The following is a 21867-nucleotide window of genomic DNA, read 5'->3' on the forward strand; positions in this document are numbered from 1 at the left end:
GATTTACTTGAAAGAGGAATCAATTTAAAATTTGTTTAAATTCAACTGAGCCGTGCCAAAAACTGTCACACTCTGTGTGCCAATGATCATTTCCTCAGAGATAAACTGCTTCCATCCTTCCTAAAGCATCGGTGGTGAAAGTTTAAATGATTCGATTCAATCTTCTGTTAGTCACATGCTGTAACACTACTTCACTGCAAAACACTGCATCAGAGGCCAAGTTGAGCAAAATCTTTATTGACCAATAAGAGCAACCACAAATGATGATATAATACACCCCACCAGCATGCCAGCGTTTTCATAGAAACTGTACAATGTGAAGGAATGTATGGCGCAGGAAAATAAACGTAGCAACGAGAACAAAGTGTTTTACATCCAGATGTTCTGGTACAGTACAAGTTTAATTTGATCCAACATTGGTTAGTTTAGTGTCACCTGATCTCAGGTTGTGGGTGGGTCAGTCAGCAGGTTGAGCCCAGACACCGCCGAGGTCTCCGGCGGCGGCGGCAGCAGCAGGCGGTGCCTGGCTCAGCCTCCTCCACGCCTCCTCTTGACAATCAAAATGAACAATGTAGTGAGAATGGTGTACAATAAGGCAAAAAGGGAACAATAAGCAAAAACAGCTTCATAATGTTAGTTTTCCTCCACATGACTGTAGTTTGGTACTAAGGCCTCACGGCTGGGACAGGAGAGGTTACCAATACTTTGTGTTTGTTTTTTTCCCCCCAAATCAGTCGTAACATTCAGTCAACTCCAGAGAGCAGGAATTAATTCAGATTGGTGGGGGGGACTACTACAGCAGGGTGACAGACGGTGATGAAACAAAGCCTTTCGGGAACAGACCAACTGATGGGAGAGCGCTGCTCGTACACTGAAGACACGCTGATAAGTTTCGACATAAGGCAGCTACTTCTCTACTTGACACTTCCTTGCCGACTTTGGCCCCAGCCTCCTGGATGGAGGGGGGAGGTGGGCGAATACATTTAGTGAAGGTGCTACGGAGCAGCTCCGATCGAACTGTTACAAGGCAGGTATCGGTTCTTGTATCAAAAGACACCAAGCGAAGGAACGGTAGTGTGTGGGAGGGAAGGGCAGAGCGGATGCGGTGGGGTTAGCTATGAATACAACAGCTGATTAACATGTGAATACAGTCACATTACACAACCATTGATACAATTAGATATAAAAAAGGCAAACAAAAGTTGATTGTACAGTTGCTTGTCCACATGTACTTCATACTGAAAGAGGAAGACACCATTCTGGCAGGGGAGGGGGGGGTTAATCTCTTCAAGCAGCTAAAACCAGGAGGACGGAAGCTGGGTGTGAGGAGGCTTGGTGCTACATAGCAGGTCTGTGAACAGAGGAGGGTTGTGAGCAACCAATGAGCCGTCGTGCAGGTAGTGATGAAATGGACGGAGGCAGGAAGGGACGGAGGGCAAGGCGAGCTTAAGACAGTCAGGCCACAACTAAGGCATGAGAGCATGAAATGCAAAGTAACAACAAAGAAGGCAGAAATGGTGGACAACGGGATGAGGATGGGAGGAGGGGAAGAGGAGAGGTGGGGTGAGGGGAACAACCCTCCGCCCCAAACACAAAGGCCTCTTTTTAATCATTCCAGTCTTTCTTGATGTTGAGGTTCCACTCCCAGGACAGGTGGTCGTGCTTGTCGTCGTCGGTAAACTTGGATTTGATGACGTAGTTGCCGCGGGCCAGCATGCCTTTAGGAGCCTCCTCCATCGTGGTCAGGAAGTCGTATTCATTCGGGCGCGGGCCGTAGCTGCCCACCATGTAGTCCGACTTATCGACTGTCAAGAAAACAGAAAACGGTTTCGTCAAGTTCGTCTTCGTGGTAGGGCTGCGACACAACTAGCTCTGCGCGTTTCATCGTTTGTTGCTCTTAGCTTGATTTTGTTCAATATCTACAGATGAAGAAATTTCAATCATCTCTGCAAAGTCGTCCAAGTTCTATTGTCTCGTCTTCTGAGGACAATTTTAAGCCCATTGCATCACCGTTAAACTAGACAAAACTATGTCTAGCTTATTTTTAAGGTAATGAGTTCATTCAAGATTAGATCAAAACCGAACACTGAAGCTATGACCAACACAAATACATAAGAAAATCTGCGATATATTCAATTTAAAAACAAAACGTTGCATTTTTCAAAAATACTGATGGGCAAAAGACGATTGCTAGATGATAACATCTGAGTGCGGCTTTGCATAGTTCATAATATTAAAATGTTTAATTAAGTAAGAACCTGTGAATGCAGCAGCCTGTAAGCGAACATCAATTAAACTTGTTTGCATTGTGTTAATCAAAAATAAACTTAGTAAATAAATGATAATATAAAGATCACATTTGAAACACATCTGTTGTATAAAACATCATTAGGACTTGAAAATTATTACTCTATTGGCTAGTTATGTTACCTTTTTTTACACTTTAAATGACTAAACCCATTACTTTGCTGGTCATTAATAATTACTGGTTGATGCAAGTTGTCCTCTGCTTCATATGTTTTATCTGTCATAGGTTCACTTGATTACTATTTATTTTTTATTAAGTCTGACTTTTATGTTCAGTAAATTGGAACATCTTTTTGAGCTCTGTGTGAAATCTGTTTCCAAAAAAAAAAAAAAAAAAACCTAATGGGCAGTGTGAGAACTTCCTGTCCATTTAATCGTTGCTGAACCTGTTAAAAAACGTGTTAACAGTAAAGAGTTGTGAGAAAATCACTACCAAATGCCCAGCTGCTGTCCAGCTCAGGTTTCCATGGTGACCATCAGCACAGCGTGGCATCTAAATCAAACCTAAAACTTCACAAAAACCATCTTAATTAAACATGTCTGAACCAGAAAAAGAGCCAAGGTTTTATGTCACAGCTACCATTAAACGGTAAAATCATGCCACCTACTGGCATAAATTATCTTGCATCTGTGTTTTATTTTGAACAGGGTTCCCTCAAATTTTCCAAGTCAAAATGCCAAAAGTTTTAAGACTCCGGTTCCAGAGCTCCCAGTCGGTTTCTGAGCTCAGGTTTTGAGTACGGAGTCTGCAGAGATTTGACAGAGAGGACAGATGACACGCCAGCAGATATGACAAAGATAACGAATGGACGATTTGCTGGACGGAATAAAAATTATTGATTAGATAATAAATGGATGAAGGAGGATTGAATGAATTGTTTAAGGAATGGACAGTTTGAGAGGCAGACTGGATGTTTGATGGGCAGATATGAATGTGAAAGATTATATTAAATTAATAAACAGGATGGATGTGCAAATGGCTGGACCGACGGACGACTGTATGAATATTTGAAATAAAAACAATCAGCTAAGTTGCTGGAACATTTTCTATCAGTTCAGATTTTTATGATGTGGAAAAAGACAGCATAGGAGGAGTGGAGAAACTAATTTTGATACTTTTCCACCCTGGAAAAATAAATTAATCTTTGAAGACTGTGGAAAAACTTGCGATAAAACCTGGTCATTTTAGGAAGCAAATTAGTATAAAAATAACATTTACAGAAGCTTGAGCTGGATCAACAGTTAAGTAACAATTAACTACAAAGAATACAGTATGACCATAGAGTGCATAGTGTAGCCAAAGATTTATAATTAACAGCACAGACATTTATTGCAGTTTTGACATTTTTCATTAGCTTAAGTGTAAATAGTCACCCTCAATTATGTCTCTTAAAAGCAGAATAAAATAGAGACGAACCAAACAGTTACTTTAAGGATTTTACTTTTTTTTCCAGTCTGGATGCTTTGGAGGAAATGTAACAATATAAACATTTGTCAACCAACTGACAGCTGTTTACAGCATCAGTTTAGCGACAGGTGATGCGAAGCCAAACGGCCTTTGAAGTGGAGCGGATCTCCAGATGAGCCTCTGTGAGGGATCTGGCTGCAGGGAGTCCTCACTATTGTTTGGTTTTGGACAGAGCCTGCTGAGCTTCAGAGACAGCGGAGTAATGTCTGTGGAGTGATGTCTGATGTCTTTTGAAGCGGTTCAAAAGACATCAGGAGAAGCTGCTGACTCACTTTTCATTCCTTTCCTGAACGTCTGCTGCACGTACTTCAGGCCCGAAACAATCTCCTTGTTCACCTGAGAACACAGACGTCATCTGAGATATTAGCAGAGACAAATCTTACAAATTAGTGTTTACCGTTTCGTAACAAGAGTTGAATAAAATGAGTAATTCTGCGGGGGGTTTCTCTTCTGCAAAGTGAATTCCTCGAGTTTAGCAGACCTGAAAGGAGCCGCAATGGGTAAAAAAATATGGATGGAAAACTAAATTATTGGGCCTGACAGTAAAATGAGTTTTATCACCATTTCTACTCAAAACCAAACTAAAACCTGCTCGGGGATATCACCATGGTAACTGACTCAGAGAGTCTCAGAACAACACTGTGAACAATACTGTGTCTTTGAGACATTACTCTACAAATTCAGGGACATTACAGTCACGCTGAATCTTTGCTATAACTACTATATAACTATGTATGTCTATATTTGAAGAAAAAGATAACTCCTAAAAAAGACTGACATGAGCTCTTACCTTAAAGCTGATTTTTATTTTGTATTCTACTCCCTCCTTTAGCACGAAGGCCTGCTTCTTAAAGGCTTCTAGGTCTCCTGTAAGGAAAGTTGGACCGTCATGAGAATCCAGTACAGAAATCAAACAGCAAGACTCCCTCGTCAAATTAGTTTCTCATTCATTTCATACAAAAAAAAAAACATCTGTCTGTCAAAATTGGCAGCCAGTATGCTGCCGATTCCTACATTCGCTGCAAAACATTTTTTTCATTTCTCTATGAATGCCACAATTAACATCAGTTCTCAATATATAAAATAATGCATTTTCTGACTTTGTAGCAGCTTGAAGGTATCAGTTTTAAAGATTTTTTTGTTGTTGTTGTTTTCTACACTAAACACAAATTTCAATTGTTTTGTGATCTGAAAATTCCAGCAACATTATCCGTTTTTTTTTTGTTGTTTTTTTGTGTGTGTAAAGTTGTTAAAATGTCATCACAATTTAGAACAAAGATTTTGTTTTTTTCCACATCATTACAATCTATAAGGAAATCCTTAAAATTGCTTAAAAAAACATTTCAAGAAAGTCTGTCTCTTCAGAAAAGGTTACAGCACTGTAAGTAGGACAACTCAGCAGAGAAACTACAAACGATAACTTAGTTTTATTTTTAGGTTTCTGCAGAGCCTCTTCCTCACACCCGCCTCATTTAAACCCATATTTTGGTGCAGGCGCACAAATAAATATGAATTTTATTTAGACTGTTTTTTTTTTGTTTTGTTTTGTTTGTTTCTTGACACTTAAACATAATAAATTTGCTTAAGTGAAAGAAATCTATTGGACGTGCAGATAAACACAGTAGTTTACGACGTGCATTGATCATCTTCCAAGTCCTGAACTAGAGGAGTCTAAAAATGAACGGGGAGTCCCTTGTGTGGTGACCCCATGTCCAGCATCCCTGACCCAAACCTCGTGCTATAAAGCTTCTCCATCTGCTATTACTTTATTCTGTTCAAGTACGAGTCATCAGCAGATTCTGATTGCATAAGACACCTCTACTAATTAATGCATACAAACTCTTTTTTTAAGACAACACTTTGTAAAGAGGAGGTAAATTTAATTATTCACACATATTGTTCAGCGTATCAAATGTAAATATATCCAGCGGTTCACTACTTAAGCTAAGCACACCAGAACTACTCTTGTTGGCTGTCAGATTCGGTGGAAATATTGAAAATGTGACACCAACTCAGCATCGTCTCCATCCATCTACGGAGCAGGATGTCATAATTGGATGAGAAGTTTGAAAACGCTGCAGTGATGCCAGGAACACACAGCAGACACAGGACAGAATGTTCTGCACCAACTCAAATCATGGCCAGCTGGAGATTTTCCACTGGGAGTAAAATGACTTCAACTGTGTAAAATACGTTTATGAGCACTTCCAGGTTTGACACGGGGCAAGGAGATGTGTGGTGGTGTGAGGAAAGTAAGGCTCTGTTTATTTTTGCTGTTGCACAGGAGATTAGCTTAAAAACATTTGGCTGTATTCAGACCTCTTGCAGTTTTCTGAATAGACATTTTGACCCCAATTAAAAAAATAATAAAAATACTATAAATATGGGGAAATATTGTGCAAACTGCATGGGGAAAAAATGGACTTACCTTGCAGGTCCAGGACCAGGGGATTTGGTGCACTTTCACAAACGAGAGACATTCGTGTCACCTGGACATTAGGAGCATTTGGATCTGGATGGGATAAAAAAAAAAAAAAAAACAATGTATATTTAGATTAATACACTAACAAGAGAGTCCTTCTCCAAAGGATGCTAACAAATGTTGATGATTGCTTTGTAGGAACATACTAAGTTAGAAATAACATCCCATCCAAACCTAAAGTAGAATTTATAATCAACTTTTCCCAATTCAAGATGTGTGGCAAAGCTGTGGATTAAAATATCAGCTTCCTACAGCAGGAACAACTTCAGGTAGGCTGCGGCCACAAAGCAGGTCTTGATGCTCGATTCAGATGTTTTTCTGAAATGTGATTTCTTTTTCTGCTTCCGCAATCAGACTTGTGTGTGAACGGTTTACGACTCCCGAGCGATGCGCAGAATAAAGAATGTCGCGCTCTATGTATCAATATCGCAGTTATCCAACAATGGGAGATGGCAATGCTGCTACATGATCAAAAGATGAAGGGGCTAATAAACAGAATGCACAACTAATAGAAATGGTCTTTTGTAGAGCATCGACTCCAACTTGTGTACAGAAGTCTGTTTGGACTCGTAGTTGGTGGGATTATGATGTAACTAGCTTCACTGACAAAGACTTCTTTCATAATTTTCCAAAATTATAATTTTTAAATACCATTTACGTCCAAGTATTATTGTATCTTGAGTCTTCTGGCGCAGAATTATGATGCATGTCTCACATTAACAAAAAAAAAGTCAGATAAACTGACATGACCATTCAGATGCTTTGAAAACTATTGGATATCTGATTTAGTTCCAGATATTAAAGTGGCATAAATCAGACTTTTTTGTTTTTGTTTTTTGAAGAAAAGATTGATATTGGGCGATTCACACTGAAGTGAAAAAGTGAGATATGGGTCACATTTGTCTGTTGGGTGACTTTTGCTTAGTGAGCAACATAATAATTAGACTGTACTGACATTTGTTAAAGAATTGTATATTTAAGCAGATGGTATACTGCAGACAAAATCACTGAATTTAGGGGTTCTGAACATTTCTGTCCACATGAACATAAAATCCAGCATTATAAAGATTGGGTCGCTCAGGAGCTGAATGAATTCCAGGATGGGACCATGTGCCTTCAGTTCAGCCATAAAACTTCTTATTTAATACATACTCCACACTCAAGTATTATTTGTATTGTTGGCAAAGTCAAAGTGTTGGGTGATGGCAGCAACTCTGTCACAAGGTGGTAGCCATGATGTAAAATCAGCCAAGTCTCACATCACCAATTATAATGCAAAGTGTCAGAAGCAATGGTGTAAAGTGCACCACTATGGGACAGTAACACAGATATGTTCTCTGGAGGGATGAATTAGGCCACTCTGGTAATTCAACACACAACTCTGAGCCTGGCAGAGATGCTCTCTTTTCAAGAGTATCTCTGACTGCATTGTGTTGGGTTTACACATCAGTGCAGAGGGAAGTTAGTTAGGCTTGGCTCCTCACTGATCATAAAAGGAACTTGCAAAGCTTCAGCTTACAAGTTAAATGTTGTGGAAAGATTCATGCTCCCAACTTATGTTAGACGGTCCCTTCCTGTTCCAACATGACTGTGCACAATGCAGCATCCATAAAGGCACGGACGAGACAGTTTGGTGTAGAAGTAGTTTACCGGTCTCCATAGAGTCCCAACATAACAGAACCGTGTTCTCGTAAATTACACAACATAGTTCTTGTCCAGTATCAGTGTCTGAATTCTTACTCTCAGATGGTCAAACATTCAAATTCAAATATACTTAATGGTGTTATAACTCAGATAACTAAAGAGTTATTGTAGATTGTGATAGCTGTGAGCATGAAATATCTCCTGTAGCAGTCTGTATTACTACTTTGAAGAAGCCTCTGACTGAAGACAGTGTGTTTTTCTATGTCATGAGGAGAATGCTCATCCTCATAAACTTACTCCTAAACCTTTTAGAAACGTTTGTGTGTGGCTGAACAAAAAAAAAAAAACATTTTAGTGTCATTTTTTTAACCTCTTACATGACAAGAACCACAAACTGTTTCTTCTTCCTTACAAGTTTAGTTTCAGGTCATTGCTAACCAAAGGCTAAGAGCTCAAACTTTACAGACAGATGCAAATTAGATTCTTCAAGCAACCTTTATTATACGACATCACACAGATGCAGTGTCCTGAAACATCAATCACAAACTGCAGCACAGACATCAGCTGGATGAGTATTTCTAAACCACGACTCTCTAGAAGGCCCACTATCCCCAATCCATCTAACTTAAATAATAATTTCATTACGTCTCCAGCATGCCAACAATGCTGCAGAATCCTGTTAACCACCCATGCCAACAATGGGTTGGCAAGGCATGTGTGTGCAGCAGGGAAACACCTAAAACATACAAGACAGTGGCTCCAGAGGACCAGAGCTGACAACTATTTGGTTACACAGAACATCAGATATGAAGACCTTTAGTCATCTGCACCACAGTGGGTCAGTCTGGAGGCAAGGAGAGAGGCTCTTTACGCACATTCCCACCAAGCTGAGAAAAGTATAGTGGTGGCATCCAGCAGTTCAGACATTTGCTGTAGCGAAAATGATTTGAACTAATGTGGTCACTCCGACATGCTAATATACACTCAATATACTTTGAGATTACAGCAATCCCAAAGATTACTGTAAATAATCTAAGTTCTTTAAAGCTATTCTGGAACTCTTGAAGTGTTTATTAGTCCAGTTGCTGCAGCATTGCAGGAGGGCCTGCGCACGATGCGAGTCCTGCATCCTGCAGCTGTTCAAATATGTGAGCTCCAGGGAGCTGAAACTGGGACACTTCTGCTGTAGTTCAGGCACTTTCTTTGGTAATTAGACTTTAGTTTCTTGGTTGCAGTGTAGCAAAAATAATTAGAAACAAATGGATTCCTGGTTTCAATCCGATGGATACTGGACCACAGTGCTGGAAAAACACGAAGACCAAGCTGATTACATCACTGATCCAACACAAAGTCAACCAGCAGTGAGTGTGGGTTCACATCAACACAGGAGATTTTTATGCTGTCTAGTTTAAGAACTTATAACATAATGAACAGAGTTTCGTTCTGCTTGGAGTATTCATACTCAAGCAGACTTAACTCTTTAATTTGACCAACATGGTTCTTCTGACTGAAAGTAATTGTATTTTAGAGAATCTCAACTTCACTGACAGAGATTCTGTGGAGGGATTTTTAGTCAGTATGACTGAAATGAAACGCTGGAACCTCAAAGACTTGAAGTTCATCACCAAAAATAGTCAAGATACCACTGGAAGCATGCAAAAGCTGGCCAGCAGTTTGCTCTAATGCAAATAAAGATTAGTAAATGATTATTGAGAAGGTTCTAATAGTTTACATTTTTTTAATTAAATGCAGGTAAAAACATTGCAATTAATTTCATATTGTTTTATTATCATGTGGAAGATCTCTGCCTCATGTTCTACCAGAAACGGACTTCTTGATGCAGGTAATGCTGAACTGCACTAATGAGGCCATATTTTGAACGAGTATGCATCAAATTAATATTTGAGGATATGTTGCCCATTTTAGTTGAATTTTGTACAACACATGTTTCTCATCATACAAACTCTAACCAGTCATATGGTTCTATTTGTTGTAATCCTTGAGTAAGTTACGGGGTGTTATTGGGTAATGACATTAGGAAACAGAGACCCAGATCCAGAGGAATTTAGCTTGGGAGGCTACAGCTTATTTCAGGGGGTCCAGTAATCAGGCTTTGTATTTAATATAAATCCATAAACCTTTGTGAAAAATAAAGTAGCCATGTTTTTTATCAATATATACAATGACATGTCAGGTGTGCATGAGTTACCAAACATTGATGAGTAATTATTCCTATATTAGCATAAACTTTAGCTTCATACATTGCAAAAATCTAAGGTACTAAAGTCTCCGATACTTGAAATCTGTTTAGTTTAAATGCAAAGATCAGACAGAGGCGTGAGAAATAAACTGTAAGAGAAATAGTATGGTAGCTATACAGGCAAGAATATCTTGGTGTGAATGAGAAAGATTCTGAAATATCTATGAAAACCCTGTCCTGACACCTGCCTGGTTTCTCCCTGCAACAGATCTCTCTTTCTCTCAGTAAGTTACAATCTTACCTGAAAAAACCCTGCATCATCGTCCCTGCTGCTGGCCTCTGGTCTAATGTCTCCTCCCTGACTCTCTGCTCTATTATGACAATAAAGATTTATTTTAAATATGTGAAAAGCAATAGTGACCAAAACTGCACAAAAATGAAAAAGTTATTGGTCTTATTCCTGGCATTGAATAACCAGCATTGGCAGAACTGGGTAGAGAAGCCAAAAGAGCAGCACTGCTTCAACATACTTTTACTCAAGTAAAAGAGCAGCTTTCCAAGAAAGTACTCCAGTGTAAAAAAAGAAGTGTTTGATAAAACTAAAGGCTACATAAGTGATCATAAAATCTGATTTAATATTTTTAAAATAATGTCAAACAGATACAATATAAAGTTGTGCCAATTATGGTATTTTAAAGACTACATTTTTAAAAACGGTCCAAAAAATATATACCAAACACATTCAGGTTTTTCTCAAATCTTTTTTTTCCAATATTAAATTTTACATAAAATAATACATACAGTAGGTAATGTGTGTATTAGAGCAGGGTTAAGTACTTCCAGTGTCAATATGTAGTATTTATTGTATCTTATTAATGTCCAAATGACCCAACAGGCTCATCAGACAGAAAACAGCTTTAGAACAACAAAGCTGGTATAGAAACAAGTATGTAGGTGTTTCTGTATCTCAGACATTTATGGTTAAAATAAGTTTGTTCTTTCTTTGTTAAAGTTACTTCTATTGAATAGAGTATAAAGAAATTTAACTGAAGTAAAAATAGAAACAATCATAATAATCAAGTAAAAGCAAAAAAAGTACAGTGCAGTAAACTCCTTGCAGCACTTTTTCTATAAAATTGCCCTCGTTGATCCAGACAGATGTAGAGCCGCCGCTGTGTGCGCTCATGGTCCTTTAAAAGACGGTTTGTAAAAACACGTCATGGCGTTACATTTGGTTTACCTACACATCCCTCGATTCTGAGAGCAATAAACATTTTCTATAAACACTAAACGTGCAGAAGTTTTTAGTTCTTCAGGGATTTTTATTTTGTTGTTGTTTTTTACTACAGCTTACAAAAAAACCACACACCAGCTGTTAATGTCTATATCTCAGGCAAATAATTAGCCTCATTTCCAACACAATCCCACAGCAAAAGCAATTGTTTACACCAGAAGGGATTTAGGATTTAAGCTTCTTAAACCATAAAACTCTAGAAACAATTTCGACAGCAGCAGCAGCACCTCCTCCCCAATCAGGCACATAATCATACTGTGACATACCAGCTTCAGTGATCCCGGGGCCAAGCAGGGCTTCTTTGTATTTGCGTAGACTTTCGTCATCTTTATCCAGCTCCTGGATCTCTTTCACAGACTTCTGCGCTGGTGGTTTATAGTTTACTGGCTCTGGCTCCTCATTTTCGGCGGCGATGGCTGCTAGCTGCTCTGGGGTCACCTCATCCTCAGCCATGTCTGGAGAAATGAATAACGTACATCAGAACAGCAGCAAAGCAAGCCGAGAATTTAGAAATGTAAAAGAAAATAGAAGTGCAAAGAAATAACCAAAACAAAGATGAACACCTATAGATAGATTTAATCATCCTAATTTCAAATCCTGATTGAAGAGGTTTTGTATTCTGTACTCCAACGCATCTGGTGTGCTGCTGTCAGGTTGTACAAAAAGCCTCATTTATCTTGATGCTGCTGCCCCAGCTCTGCTATATGAAACCTGCGCTGAAGTAACGTCATCAAAATGAGTCATGAATTGAATTAGGCGTCATGGATCACATGACAGAAAGCCTCTCCACCAGGATATGGCGACGTCTAGGTCATGGGAAAACGACTGACATGCCCTGGAATGACAAACTTGAGCCAACAGGGATGCTAAAAACAAAAGACAGCATCTTGCACTCATTACAGTCACTACATTAAGTTCTATTTATATTGGAGTTATTTTTCTAAAATATAAAATACTGGCTGCAGTCCAGGAAATTCCTCTGAATTAAGAATTAAGAACATTTATTTTGTCCTCTTAACCACAACATCAGGAATGAAGGCTCCAATGCAGCCAGAACAGCTGGTTATTTGGAAAGCAAATAACAGGTCCTTCTGCGCTTCCCCATGGAAGAGCTTAGGAGGTTAGCACTGGAATGATTTCCTTTGCAGGAACAGAGTGAGTAACAAAAGCAGGAAGAGCTCTGTTTACTCCAAGAGTCTCGACATTCACACTACAGCCATCCCACCCACAGCCTGCAACAGCCCCACAGACATGCTGGGAGACTGAAGCAATGCAGTCTAAATATTTTAAACCTCTAGGGTTTGTGTCGATTCTTGTGAGCTAAGCGCAGGCTGATGTTTTTTAAAAAAAAAAAATTGGTGTAGCTACTCCAACATAATAAATAGCTAAAGCAGTCCGATGAGGAAAACAGAGCAGTAAACTGAATGATGGGGCTCTTTCTTGAAGAATTTTCAGGTTAAAGCTGTGCAGAGACATTTGGGTAAAGTAAATTAATAACTGAGATGATCACAACACACTCACATTAAACATTATCTTTGCAGATGTTAATTTTATTTAACGCATATCCAGCCAGGAAATTCCAAAGTGACATGTTTATCTCCTTAAGGACTTGGGATGCCAATAAAATATTTGAAATGACACCAATTGTTATGAAAGACGCGACTGATTTCTTAAAATTTTTAAATAAAAATAGTTTATTTTATGTCTCTCTACGCTGCAAGAGTAGAAGATTATCAATTTATGGAATAGTGAAGAGAATCTCAGAGCACCCTCCAGATTTTAGTTAAATTATTTAGAGAGCTTAAGTTTTTATTAGGTTAAAAACAGTGAAAGTACGGTAATTGGCTGCAGCCCCATTATTAGAGCCATTTTTTCCAGTCACAGATAAACCAAAGAACCTTGAATGTTGGATATCTGGTTAGGAACAATGGGACATTTGTTCACACTGCATAGAGCTCCAAAATAAAACTGATTTAAAAATGGGTGGAAACAAGTTTCAGACATTTCAAGGACACACGTTTGTTATGGTTCAACAAGCTTCTACTTAATTTTTCAAGATATGTACTCTCACCTCCATCCTACAGTAAACCACTGATGTTTTTATGTGCAGTGCTGGTCTCGCTTATTAGAACTTAAATAACCTCCAAATAAATTAATCTTCTTCATTGAACACAGTGAAGAACATATTTTGCACACACGTTTTAGTGAATGAAACCGCTGCTGTTAATGCTTTGTACAGATCCAGTTTGACAAAATGATCGGATTTAGTCTTCTCAGATAATATTTCACAAACTTGGTGCGTGCACACAGAGGGATCCTGATCATTTCTTTTTGTACAATCACCCTAGATCATCACTTGACTTCAAGACCCCATGCAGCATTTAGAGGACTTCTGTATGGAGGGGACCAGAGAAGTTACCTTAAAGCAAACTTCAAGCTGTTTGCATAGAGACCTGATGTTTCCTCCTTACATTACAGACATATGATCACCATGATTCTTCATCCCCAGTAAAGTGTGACTCTCTGAGCATACCACTGTCCTGGTCTCCTATCTGCTCTGCTCAAACTAGCAGTCATGACAGGAATGTCGAAGCCACAAAAAAAAAAAAAAAAAAATTGTTTCACATATCCCCCTTCAATTTTCCACAAAACCTAGATACATTTGGTCTTCTATCAGAAAAAAAAATGTGACCGAGTCAAGAGGTTTTTTGTCCCACGTTTTGTGATAAAAATAAAAGATCTATGTACATCTTCGAGCATCCCTCTGGTTTGTGGATATTATTAGGGGTAAAATTGTAATGTAACTTTATACAAAATCAGAGCAGGTTCATACTTGGAAGTCAATTATTCCAAGTATTATTCCAGAATACTTGAAATAATTGACTGGAAACATTTTATTGAAAAAAAAAAAAAGTCATTTGATATTAAAGTCATCACAAATAAATCAAATCTGCAAGGGACAGAATAGACCAATGCTATATATAAATTAAAAAATGAGAAGCTTGTAAATAAACTATGTAACTGATGACTTTAAATTCAGTGCTTTTACTTCTCTCTCTTCCATAGAAAAGGCTAATTGAAGAGCCTCGTGTCTCCAGTAGCTGTGAGATAATGACCAATGTTGATTTATGCCTTGGTAGATGAATTCTCAATATAACTTATAGTTCTTATCCTGTCAAATTGTTCACTTGTACTGAAGTAACACACAAAGTGTTAACATGAGATTCAAAGGATTCACAGTAATCCTATGAGAGAGAATCACCACACCCAGCTCTGTGTAGAAACAATCAAGCTGAATAGGACAGGAAACTTTACACAAAGGGAGAATGAATGATGCTGGCACCTTATACATTGGTGCAGCAGAAGCTCCTATAAACCAAACTTTGGGATTCTTCACTTCTATATCCTGGTTCTCTTATGCTGTCTGTGTTGATACGTGATTTAATCCCATTTCCGATTACATTACACTATTATGAGCTGTAGCTACTTTAATGTACAAACAATTTGTAAAATTATGGCCCTTGGAAAATTTGCATACCGTTTATATTTATTTTGAAAAATTACATTCTGATACGACTTGTGATTTAACACAATTAACTAATTGACCCTGATAACCCTAAAGGTTTATAGCAAGATTCAAGTTGATGTTATTTCCACTCCCACTTCCATTAGAGCAGGGGTGTTAAAGTCAGTTTCATTTTGGGCCATATCAAAAATCTGACTGTTCTTAAAGGGCCAGTTGTGCCAGAATGTACTGATAAAACCCATTAAACTGTTAAAATATTAATAAATATTAAAGTCCCTCCAGGATTGATTGTTTTTGTGTTTTTTTGTAATCAAACTCACATATTTTGTGATGCTAATTTGGAAATATTTGTAAGAAATTGTTATATTTACGCTAATGTATGATGATAAATGTGACTTTTTATGACTCGATGTGTCGATCATGGACTATAACTTGACATCAAGTAAGGCTGAGGCAGCAGTCAATTAAACCCAATGTTTCTGACCAATTTTGAGGGAAAATTTTCAGTAAAATCAGAAAAAATGTGGGGATCTGTTGATTTTGTGTGAATTTTGAGGATTTGTGAAAAAGTGGAAGGACTTATTGATGTAATTTGGAGCTTAGAGGGCCACATAGAAAGCTACAGCAGGCCAGATTCGGCTCCCGGGCCTGGAGTTTGACGCATGTGCATTAGAGTGTCAACAATTACAGCTATGATTATATGCAGTTATTCTGTGCTCTATGTTACTACAATTGCCCTGTCTGACCAAACTGATCTACTGACGTCGTCTATTTGACGATGTTTTTTAATTTCAGGAGGCATATCTGTTTCTGAGCTTGTGACTGTATGCAGGGATATATCGTTGCAACCCTACAATCTATGTGACCTCTTGCCAAAAAAGAAACTACAATTAATTTATAATTTTCATTGTCACTTTTATGTTTATTGTGTTACAATTTAAAACCAACATCCAAACTCAAACATTGTTCCACTTTTTTTTGGGGGGGGGCTGGTCTTTCCTAACAGTTCTTCATTTTCAATTTCATTTCAGTTCAGTGCAAATGTCTGAACACTTCTGAGGAAATAGGTTTGATTTTAAGCTACTTTTTGAGTGATAATTTTATGGTTCAGGCACAACAACAACAAAAACATCTCAACATGCACGAATAACAAAACTTGGTACATAATTTCAGATGAATTTTGTAGGCATTTTGTAATTTGCAGCATGCTGTAAAGACAATTTGATCATTAGTTTAGTAGCTGAATCGTTGCCGACATGTTCAAAACCCTTGAAAGGGAAAGGCATGTTTGGCAACTGCAGATGTCGACCTTAATGAGCAAAATGTTTCCTTGTGTCTCTACCCGAATCTTAGCTATAAGCTGCAGTGGCAAAACAGTCAAATAAAATTAAACAGGAAAAAACGGCACATCAAAAGGCATCAAAGCACTCTACTACAGATTTAATACTGATTTTAAAGTACTTTTAATGAGACGCTAGAGGAGGTACCATTCAGCTGTTTTCCAGCTGAATGAATCAACGTAGTACAACGCTGCCTGATCCAAAACATTTTGAAGCACACAACTGCTCAGAGGAGGCAATACACTTTGTGAGCACAGGGCAATACCCTGTGCTCACAAAACAAGTTCAGAAATTACATCCAGTCTAGAAAGAAAACAAGGACATAATGTGGAAACCAAAAGGGGTCCCATCACTTTGAACCAACACGGTTTTAAATCTGCAATTGGCAAAAATTAATCAGCTAATATCAGTTTTAAAGAAAGTAGATCAGGAAAAGATAACTTTTCAAAAAGCACACAAAATATAATACCAATATAAAATGGGTGTTTATATTTGTTTTGCTAAAGTTTACATCACAAAATTAATGAACGCTATATAAAACATAATATAGACAATATCCTGAAGTAAAAAGAGTAGTTGCTCCTTTTCTCTTTTGAATAAAAGTGAATACATCAGGGTAAATGTCACAAACTTACAATCATAATACTTCAAAACCATGAGAATCTCATACCGATTAATGTATAAAAAGGCAAAAACCACCAAAAGTCATTGTTAAACAGCTCTTTTTAAGTGACAGCATGGCATTCAGGGGGAAAAAAAAACACTTTATTGCATTATCATCAGCTTCTATGATGGTGCTGGCCATCTGAAAAATCATATCCCTTTACAAAAGGAATTCAAATAAAACATCATCTATTAGCAGTAGATTTCCTCTTTGTTTGTCCAACTTCACTTATTTTACTGAATGAGCCGTTATATTCATTCTTGCCATGGAAAATACTTACATTATTATAAATGTGGTAATGAAACTAATTGAAGATGTTTGGAAAAACAAACAGTATCCATCAATTTAAACTAATTTCCTCCATTGATGGTTTGATGAAATACTTTAAATCTTCATAGCTGAAAATATGGCAGCAATTATTGTTTGATGCTCAGCTCAGCTGCTAATTGGTCTCCATGATGTGACTCGTTAAGATATATAAAGGTAGATCAGCTCAACGCTTCAGTGCTGCACCTATAAAGTATAGCTACATAATTATAGCTATGAAACTTTTGTGAAAGATCCTAAAACAAGGTTACATATATATTTCAATCAAGTCTGAAAGTCGTCAGTGAAATGGCAAGTTAAATTTCATTTGTATTCTGGTCATGTGTATAGCCCTAAGAAAGTAATAATATAAAAAAATAGTTCGTGGAAGATGTAAACAGGAAAATGCATTCTACCATAGAGATTAATTTAAACTGCTCCTCTGAAAAAAGTGTAAATGTTATGAATGTGAAGGCTACAAAGCTAACAACCAGGATTGTCTTTTTCCCCTCAGGAAAACCGTTGTATATGTTGCTTTTCACACTACAACACTTCAGCGACAGTAGAGCAGTTCTCAAAATTAACGACGTTATATTATTGAATGAATAAACATTTTTAAAATAAGGCTCAACTTTTCTAGGCGTCGGCCCTTTCTTACAGGGTGGGACTAGGAGAAAAGACAGGCGGCTAGGAAACAATCCAGCCAAGCTAACAGTGCCTTGCGGCTAGCACGAGCGTGACAAGTTATCATCCGTCAGAGCGCGAGCAGCATCAAGACTGACTCAAAGCAGAGCGAAGACCGGAAATAGATTCAGATCAGTGTTATCGGGTGGCTTTTACACCGCGAGGACTCACCTTAAAGTTAAAAAGCCGCAGTGATTTCAGGTGCCTCTGCAGTAAGTGCGTTCGCTGCTCTGAGCCCTTGTGCAAGTATGGCGAACAAGGGAAAGGCGCCGCCCCGTTTACAGGCACGAGGCCGCGCGCGCTGCACGCGGCTGACGTACTGCGGCCGCGAGCTGATATTCAACAGTCTTTCCTTCCTGCGTTAACATGAACAATGGCGTCATGAAATAATAAAGGATTAGACAGAATTTATATATAGAGTAAAGTAATTTCAAATAATTTGAATAAAATGAAAATAGGTACTTCTGGGCACCCAAAAGTCTGTTTCTCAGACAAATACAATATTTAGATCAATAAAAATTACTTGCAATACTGAAATGTCATGTGCAGCACAATAAAGGAACTTAGTACTTGATAAGGCTTCGTTTTGCATGAATTACAACAATGTGTTGTATAATGTATGCAGTGGGTCTGTGGCACTGCCAACACCAGCAGATGACATGGCTCCCCAGTCCTTCACAGACTTCACACCACACCTCAAATGACAACTAAGCAACAGACAGAGGAGGCCAAATACAAAAAATAGTTTTAGTCCATGCCTTGGACACCTTGTTGATATGTTTCTTTATGCCAACATGTTGGCCAGATAGTGACAAGTGACAACATTGATTCATATAACATTTATTGTTACAGTAAACAGACTGTCACAGAATCACATTTACAATATAAAAAAGGGAATCCAAATGGAATTACTTGCTTTGGACAATTTATTGTTCATATAAACTGAATATATTCTCAAAACAAAATTGCCCTAAACACAGCAATGAAAAAAAATTAAACAATAAAAATGTTTACACAATGGTCCTTGAAATAAAATGGCTTCAAAACGTTTGATGCATTATACTGTTAAAAAAAGAAAAAAAACAAGAAGCACCCTGAGCGTTCTTAGCTGGTGTCCATCTGACACTAAAACAAGAAAGAGATCATAATCATAGAATTATCAATATGAACATATACAGAGAAAGCAGAAACAACAACAAAAAAGTGTTATTCAGTAGCATACCTCTGATTTGTAAGCGTCCAACTGAGCATCCAACTCCTCTGCTGACAGCTGGGGTCTTCTTTCACCTCCCCTCCCTCGACCTCTGAAACCTCCACTGCTCCCACCTGGTCTTCTTTCAAACCGGGGCTGACCGAGCCTGCTGCGGTCAAAACCTCTGCTTGAGCTGCGCGCGCGCACGCGCACACACACACACACACACACACACACACACACACACACACAAAAATCACTCATATTTCTTCACTCTAAAGCAAAAAGCAAAAATAAAAAATATCACCTGCTATCAAGTTTTGCATACCTCTGTGTTTGAACTTCTGATGATTCTTGCTGGATTTTCATAGGACGACCTGAAAAGCAAAAGCAATGACATCATGAACCTCTATTGTGACACCCAAGACATAGATAACAGTTACAAAAAAACAAAAAACAAAAAAAAACTCACCATCAAGAGGAACACCATTATAATTCTTCATGGCTTTGATGGCATCAGCTTTATTTACAAAGTAGACATCTGCCATTCCTTTACTCCGGCCCGACCGGTCATAGTGTACCGATGCAGTCTTGATGGGGCCAAATTCTTCAAACAGCTCCTGAAGAGCAGAGAGTAAATGTAAGTTATGTGGGCACCTCACAATTAGAGGAAACAAGATCGAAAAAATTTGCAAAACCACCTTAATATCGGAATCAGAAACGCCGAAATCCAGATTCGAAATCACAAGCTTGCTGCTACTACCATCTACTCTTCTTTCTGGTACTGTACTTCCTCCACCTTCGTTCTCCTCAAACATGTCATGCTGCCATTTGTCTGGCAGCTCTCTGGGCTGTGGAGAGCAAAAAAGTAATGTTTTAATAAAACTGATGAATTTCACAGGAACAAGCATGAACACAGAAGTATATGGGCAACCCACCGAATTATTCTTTATTTTGTTTATAGTTTGATGTCTGTGTTGACCATTAAAGGTTATTCTCCTCCACATCTACTGTGTTGTCTCTTGAAAAAACTGGGTTTATTTGTCAAATGATAGCACAATGTTGTTTTAGTTTGATCATTTCATGTAACTAGTAGTAAAAATGGCATTCAAAACACCTTTAAAGACTTTAAACCTGTAGTGAAATTTGGCCGATGCTTTTATGCTATGCTCTCTAGAACCAAGGATATGAAAAACCTTTTTCCCCAATACTTTCACTTTTTACCTGAAACTTGTCTCAAATGTAAACTTAGAAAAATGTGATCCACAAAGATAATGTCATGAGCCATCTTAAACAAAGCCTGATAGCTTTTTACTGGTTAAACTAATTATACTTTTTTTTTATGCAATATTGCTGACCATGGAGTCAGTCCCTTTAACGTGTTATTTTTTTTAGAGCAAACAGCATGCTTAAATCTGGCCTCATGCATTTTACATTCAAACCCAGGGTTTTTGTGTGTGTGTGTGTGTGTGTCATTTCGCTATATAGCCTGAAGTTTATAAGTTGCACAAGCTTTATCAGGGTATACAGCTGCCTGTTCTTTCTAATCAGGTTTCTTCTATTTATGTATGTTTACATACATAAATAGTATTTAATTCTAGACTGTGCAGCAATGGGTGGCATTTCTCGAGTTCCAACATTATGACAGTCCATCTTACTCGTGGAAATATTTCTGAACGGGAATTTGTCATTGCTGCCACTGTAGGAAAGGGGTTTGCAGGCAATAAAACTAGTTTTAAATAAAGTGGTTCAGGTACTGATGCACGTCCATTTACCAAGATTTAAACAATAGAGAGAAGCTAGTTACAGCGAGTATTGCTCAGACACAAACCACCAACTATTTAAAGCCTCTCTGTCTTACTCTGGTGTAAGGAGCTGCTCTGTTGTTCCTGTCGCGGTGGAAGTTGTTCTCTCGGCTCCTCGCCGCCACCGGCGGCCTCGACGATCCACCGGCTCGACCTGAACTTCCTCCCCGCCTGAAGCCTCCTCCTTCTCCGCCGCGGCCTTCTCTCTTGTTCATCTTGATAATCTCATCCAGAGACATGCTCATCTTATCAGCCATGGCGCCGTTGAAACTTTCTGAAGGTAACAATGGAAATGGACGATAAACTTGCGACGTTTACCAACTGATTTACGTTGGCGCGATGTTGAAATCAGCCTCCGAGCTGTCCTTGTTCTTCTTCTACTGTGTTGTATTGCAAGTTTGCTTTGTGTTACTGACACCTACTGGACCGGAGTGAAAACGAGAATGTGCCACTTCCGCCATATTTTGAGTGGCCAGTTCTCCTAAGGCAACCAAAATTCGTTTGGAAACGCTTTTCCCTTTTAGAACCACTAAACTTTAAATACACCTAGATCTGGATGACTACTTTATATTACGACAGTGTACGTTCCCTTTAGTTCAAGTAATTGTAATAAAGCTCTGCGTTCCTTAAGTGTGCTTAAAATGAAATTGCTTTTTGCATCTAAAAATGAACCAAGGATATTGTAGCATTATCGTTATTCATATTTTTAGATATTTTTCAAGAGTAGACACCGCTTGTTAAGTGACTTAATAAAATTGAAGGTTGTTTCTAATATTTATTTAAATGTTGATAAAAAATGCTTTACTCATCTTCCCATAAACTTTCCTATGTCCTCATAGCATAATGCTGCAACTTAGGTCACAATGGACAGTTTGCTCAGAGCAATTCACAATGTCTAATTTTGGTGTCTTCTGGCCACAGTACCTTCTTCCATGCATTTGTCTGGTCTCCTACA

At 38.2% G+C, this 21867-nt stretch overlaps 2 protein-coding genes across 2 annotated transcripts; both read right to left on the bottom strand.

Moving 5' to 3' along the window:
- Positions 1-216: 216 nt before the first annotated feature.
- On the bottom strand, positions 217-18211 carry LOC106921809 (rho GDP-dissociation inhibitor 1-like). The gene is made up of 6 exons (XM_014993722.2): positions 18087-18211; positions 11662-11850; positions 6204-6287; positions 4566-4642; positions 4048-4111; positions 217-1805 (listed from the first exon to the last, which is right to left on the bottom strand). Exons 2-6 carry the CDS (start codon positions 11846-11848, stop codon positions 1606-1608), a joined length of 612 nt encoding a protein of 203 aa, XP_014849208.1. The 5' UTR covers positions 11849-11850; positions 18087-18211; the 3' UTR covers positions 217-1605.
- Positions 18212-18739: 528 nt separating this feature from the next.
- On the bottom strand, positions 18740-21309 carry LOC106921808 (aly/REF export factor 2-like). Its single transcript, XM_014993719.2, has 6 exons — positions 20969-21309; positions 19809-19958; positions 19580-19727; positions 19436-19484; positions 19138-19300; positions 18740-19040 (listed from the first exon to the last, which is right to left on the bottom strand). Exons 1-6 carry the CDS (start codon positions 21167-21169, stop codon positions 19020-19022), a joined length of 732 nt encoding a protein of 243 aa, XP_014849205.1. The 5' UTR covers positions 21170-21309; the 3' UTR covers positions 18740-19019.
- Between the last annotated feature and the right edge of the window lie 558 nt (positions 21310-21867).

This window comes from Poecilia mexicana, unplaced genomic scaffold (assembly GCF_051168715.1).
Source record: "Poecilia mexicana isolate PSO_F unplaced genomic scaffold, ASM5116871v1 scaffold_1, whole genome shotgun sequence".
Taxonomy (NCBI): Eukaryota; Metazoa; Chordata; class Actinopteri; order Cyprinodontiformes; family Poeciliidae; genus Poecilia; species Poecilia mexicana.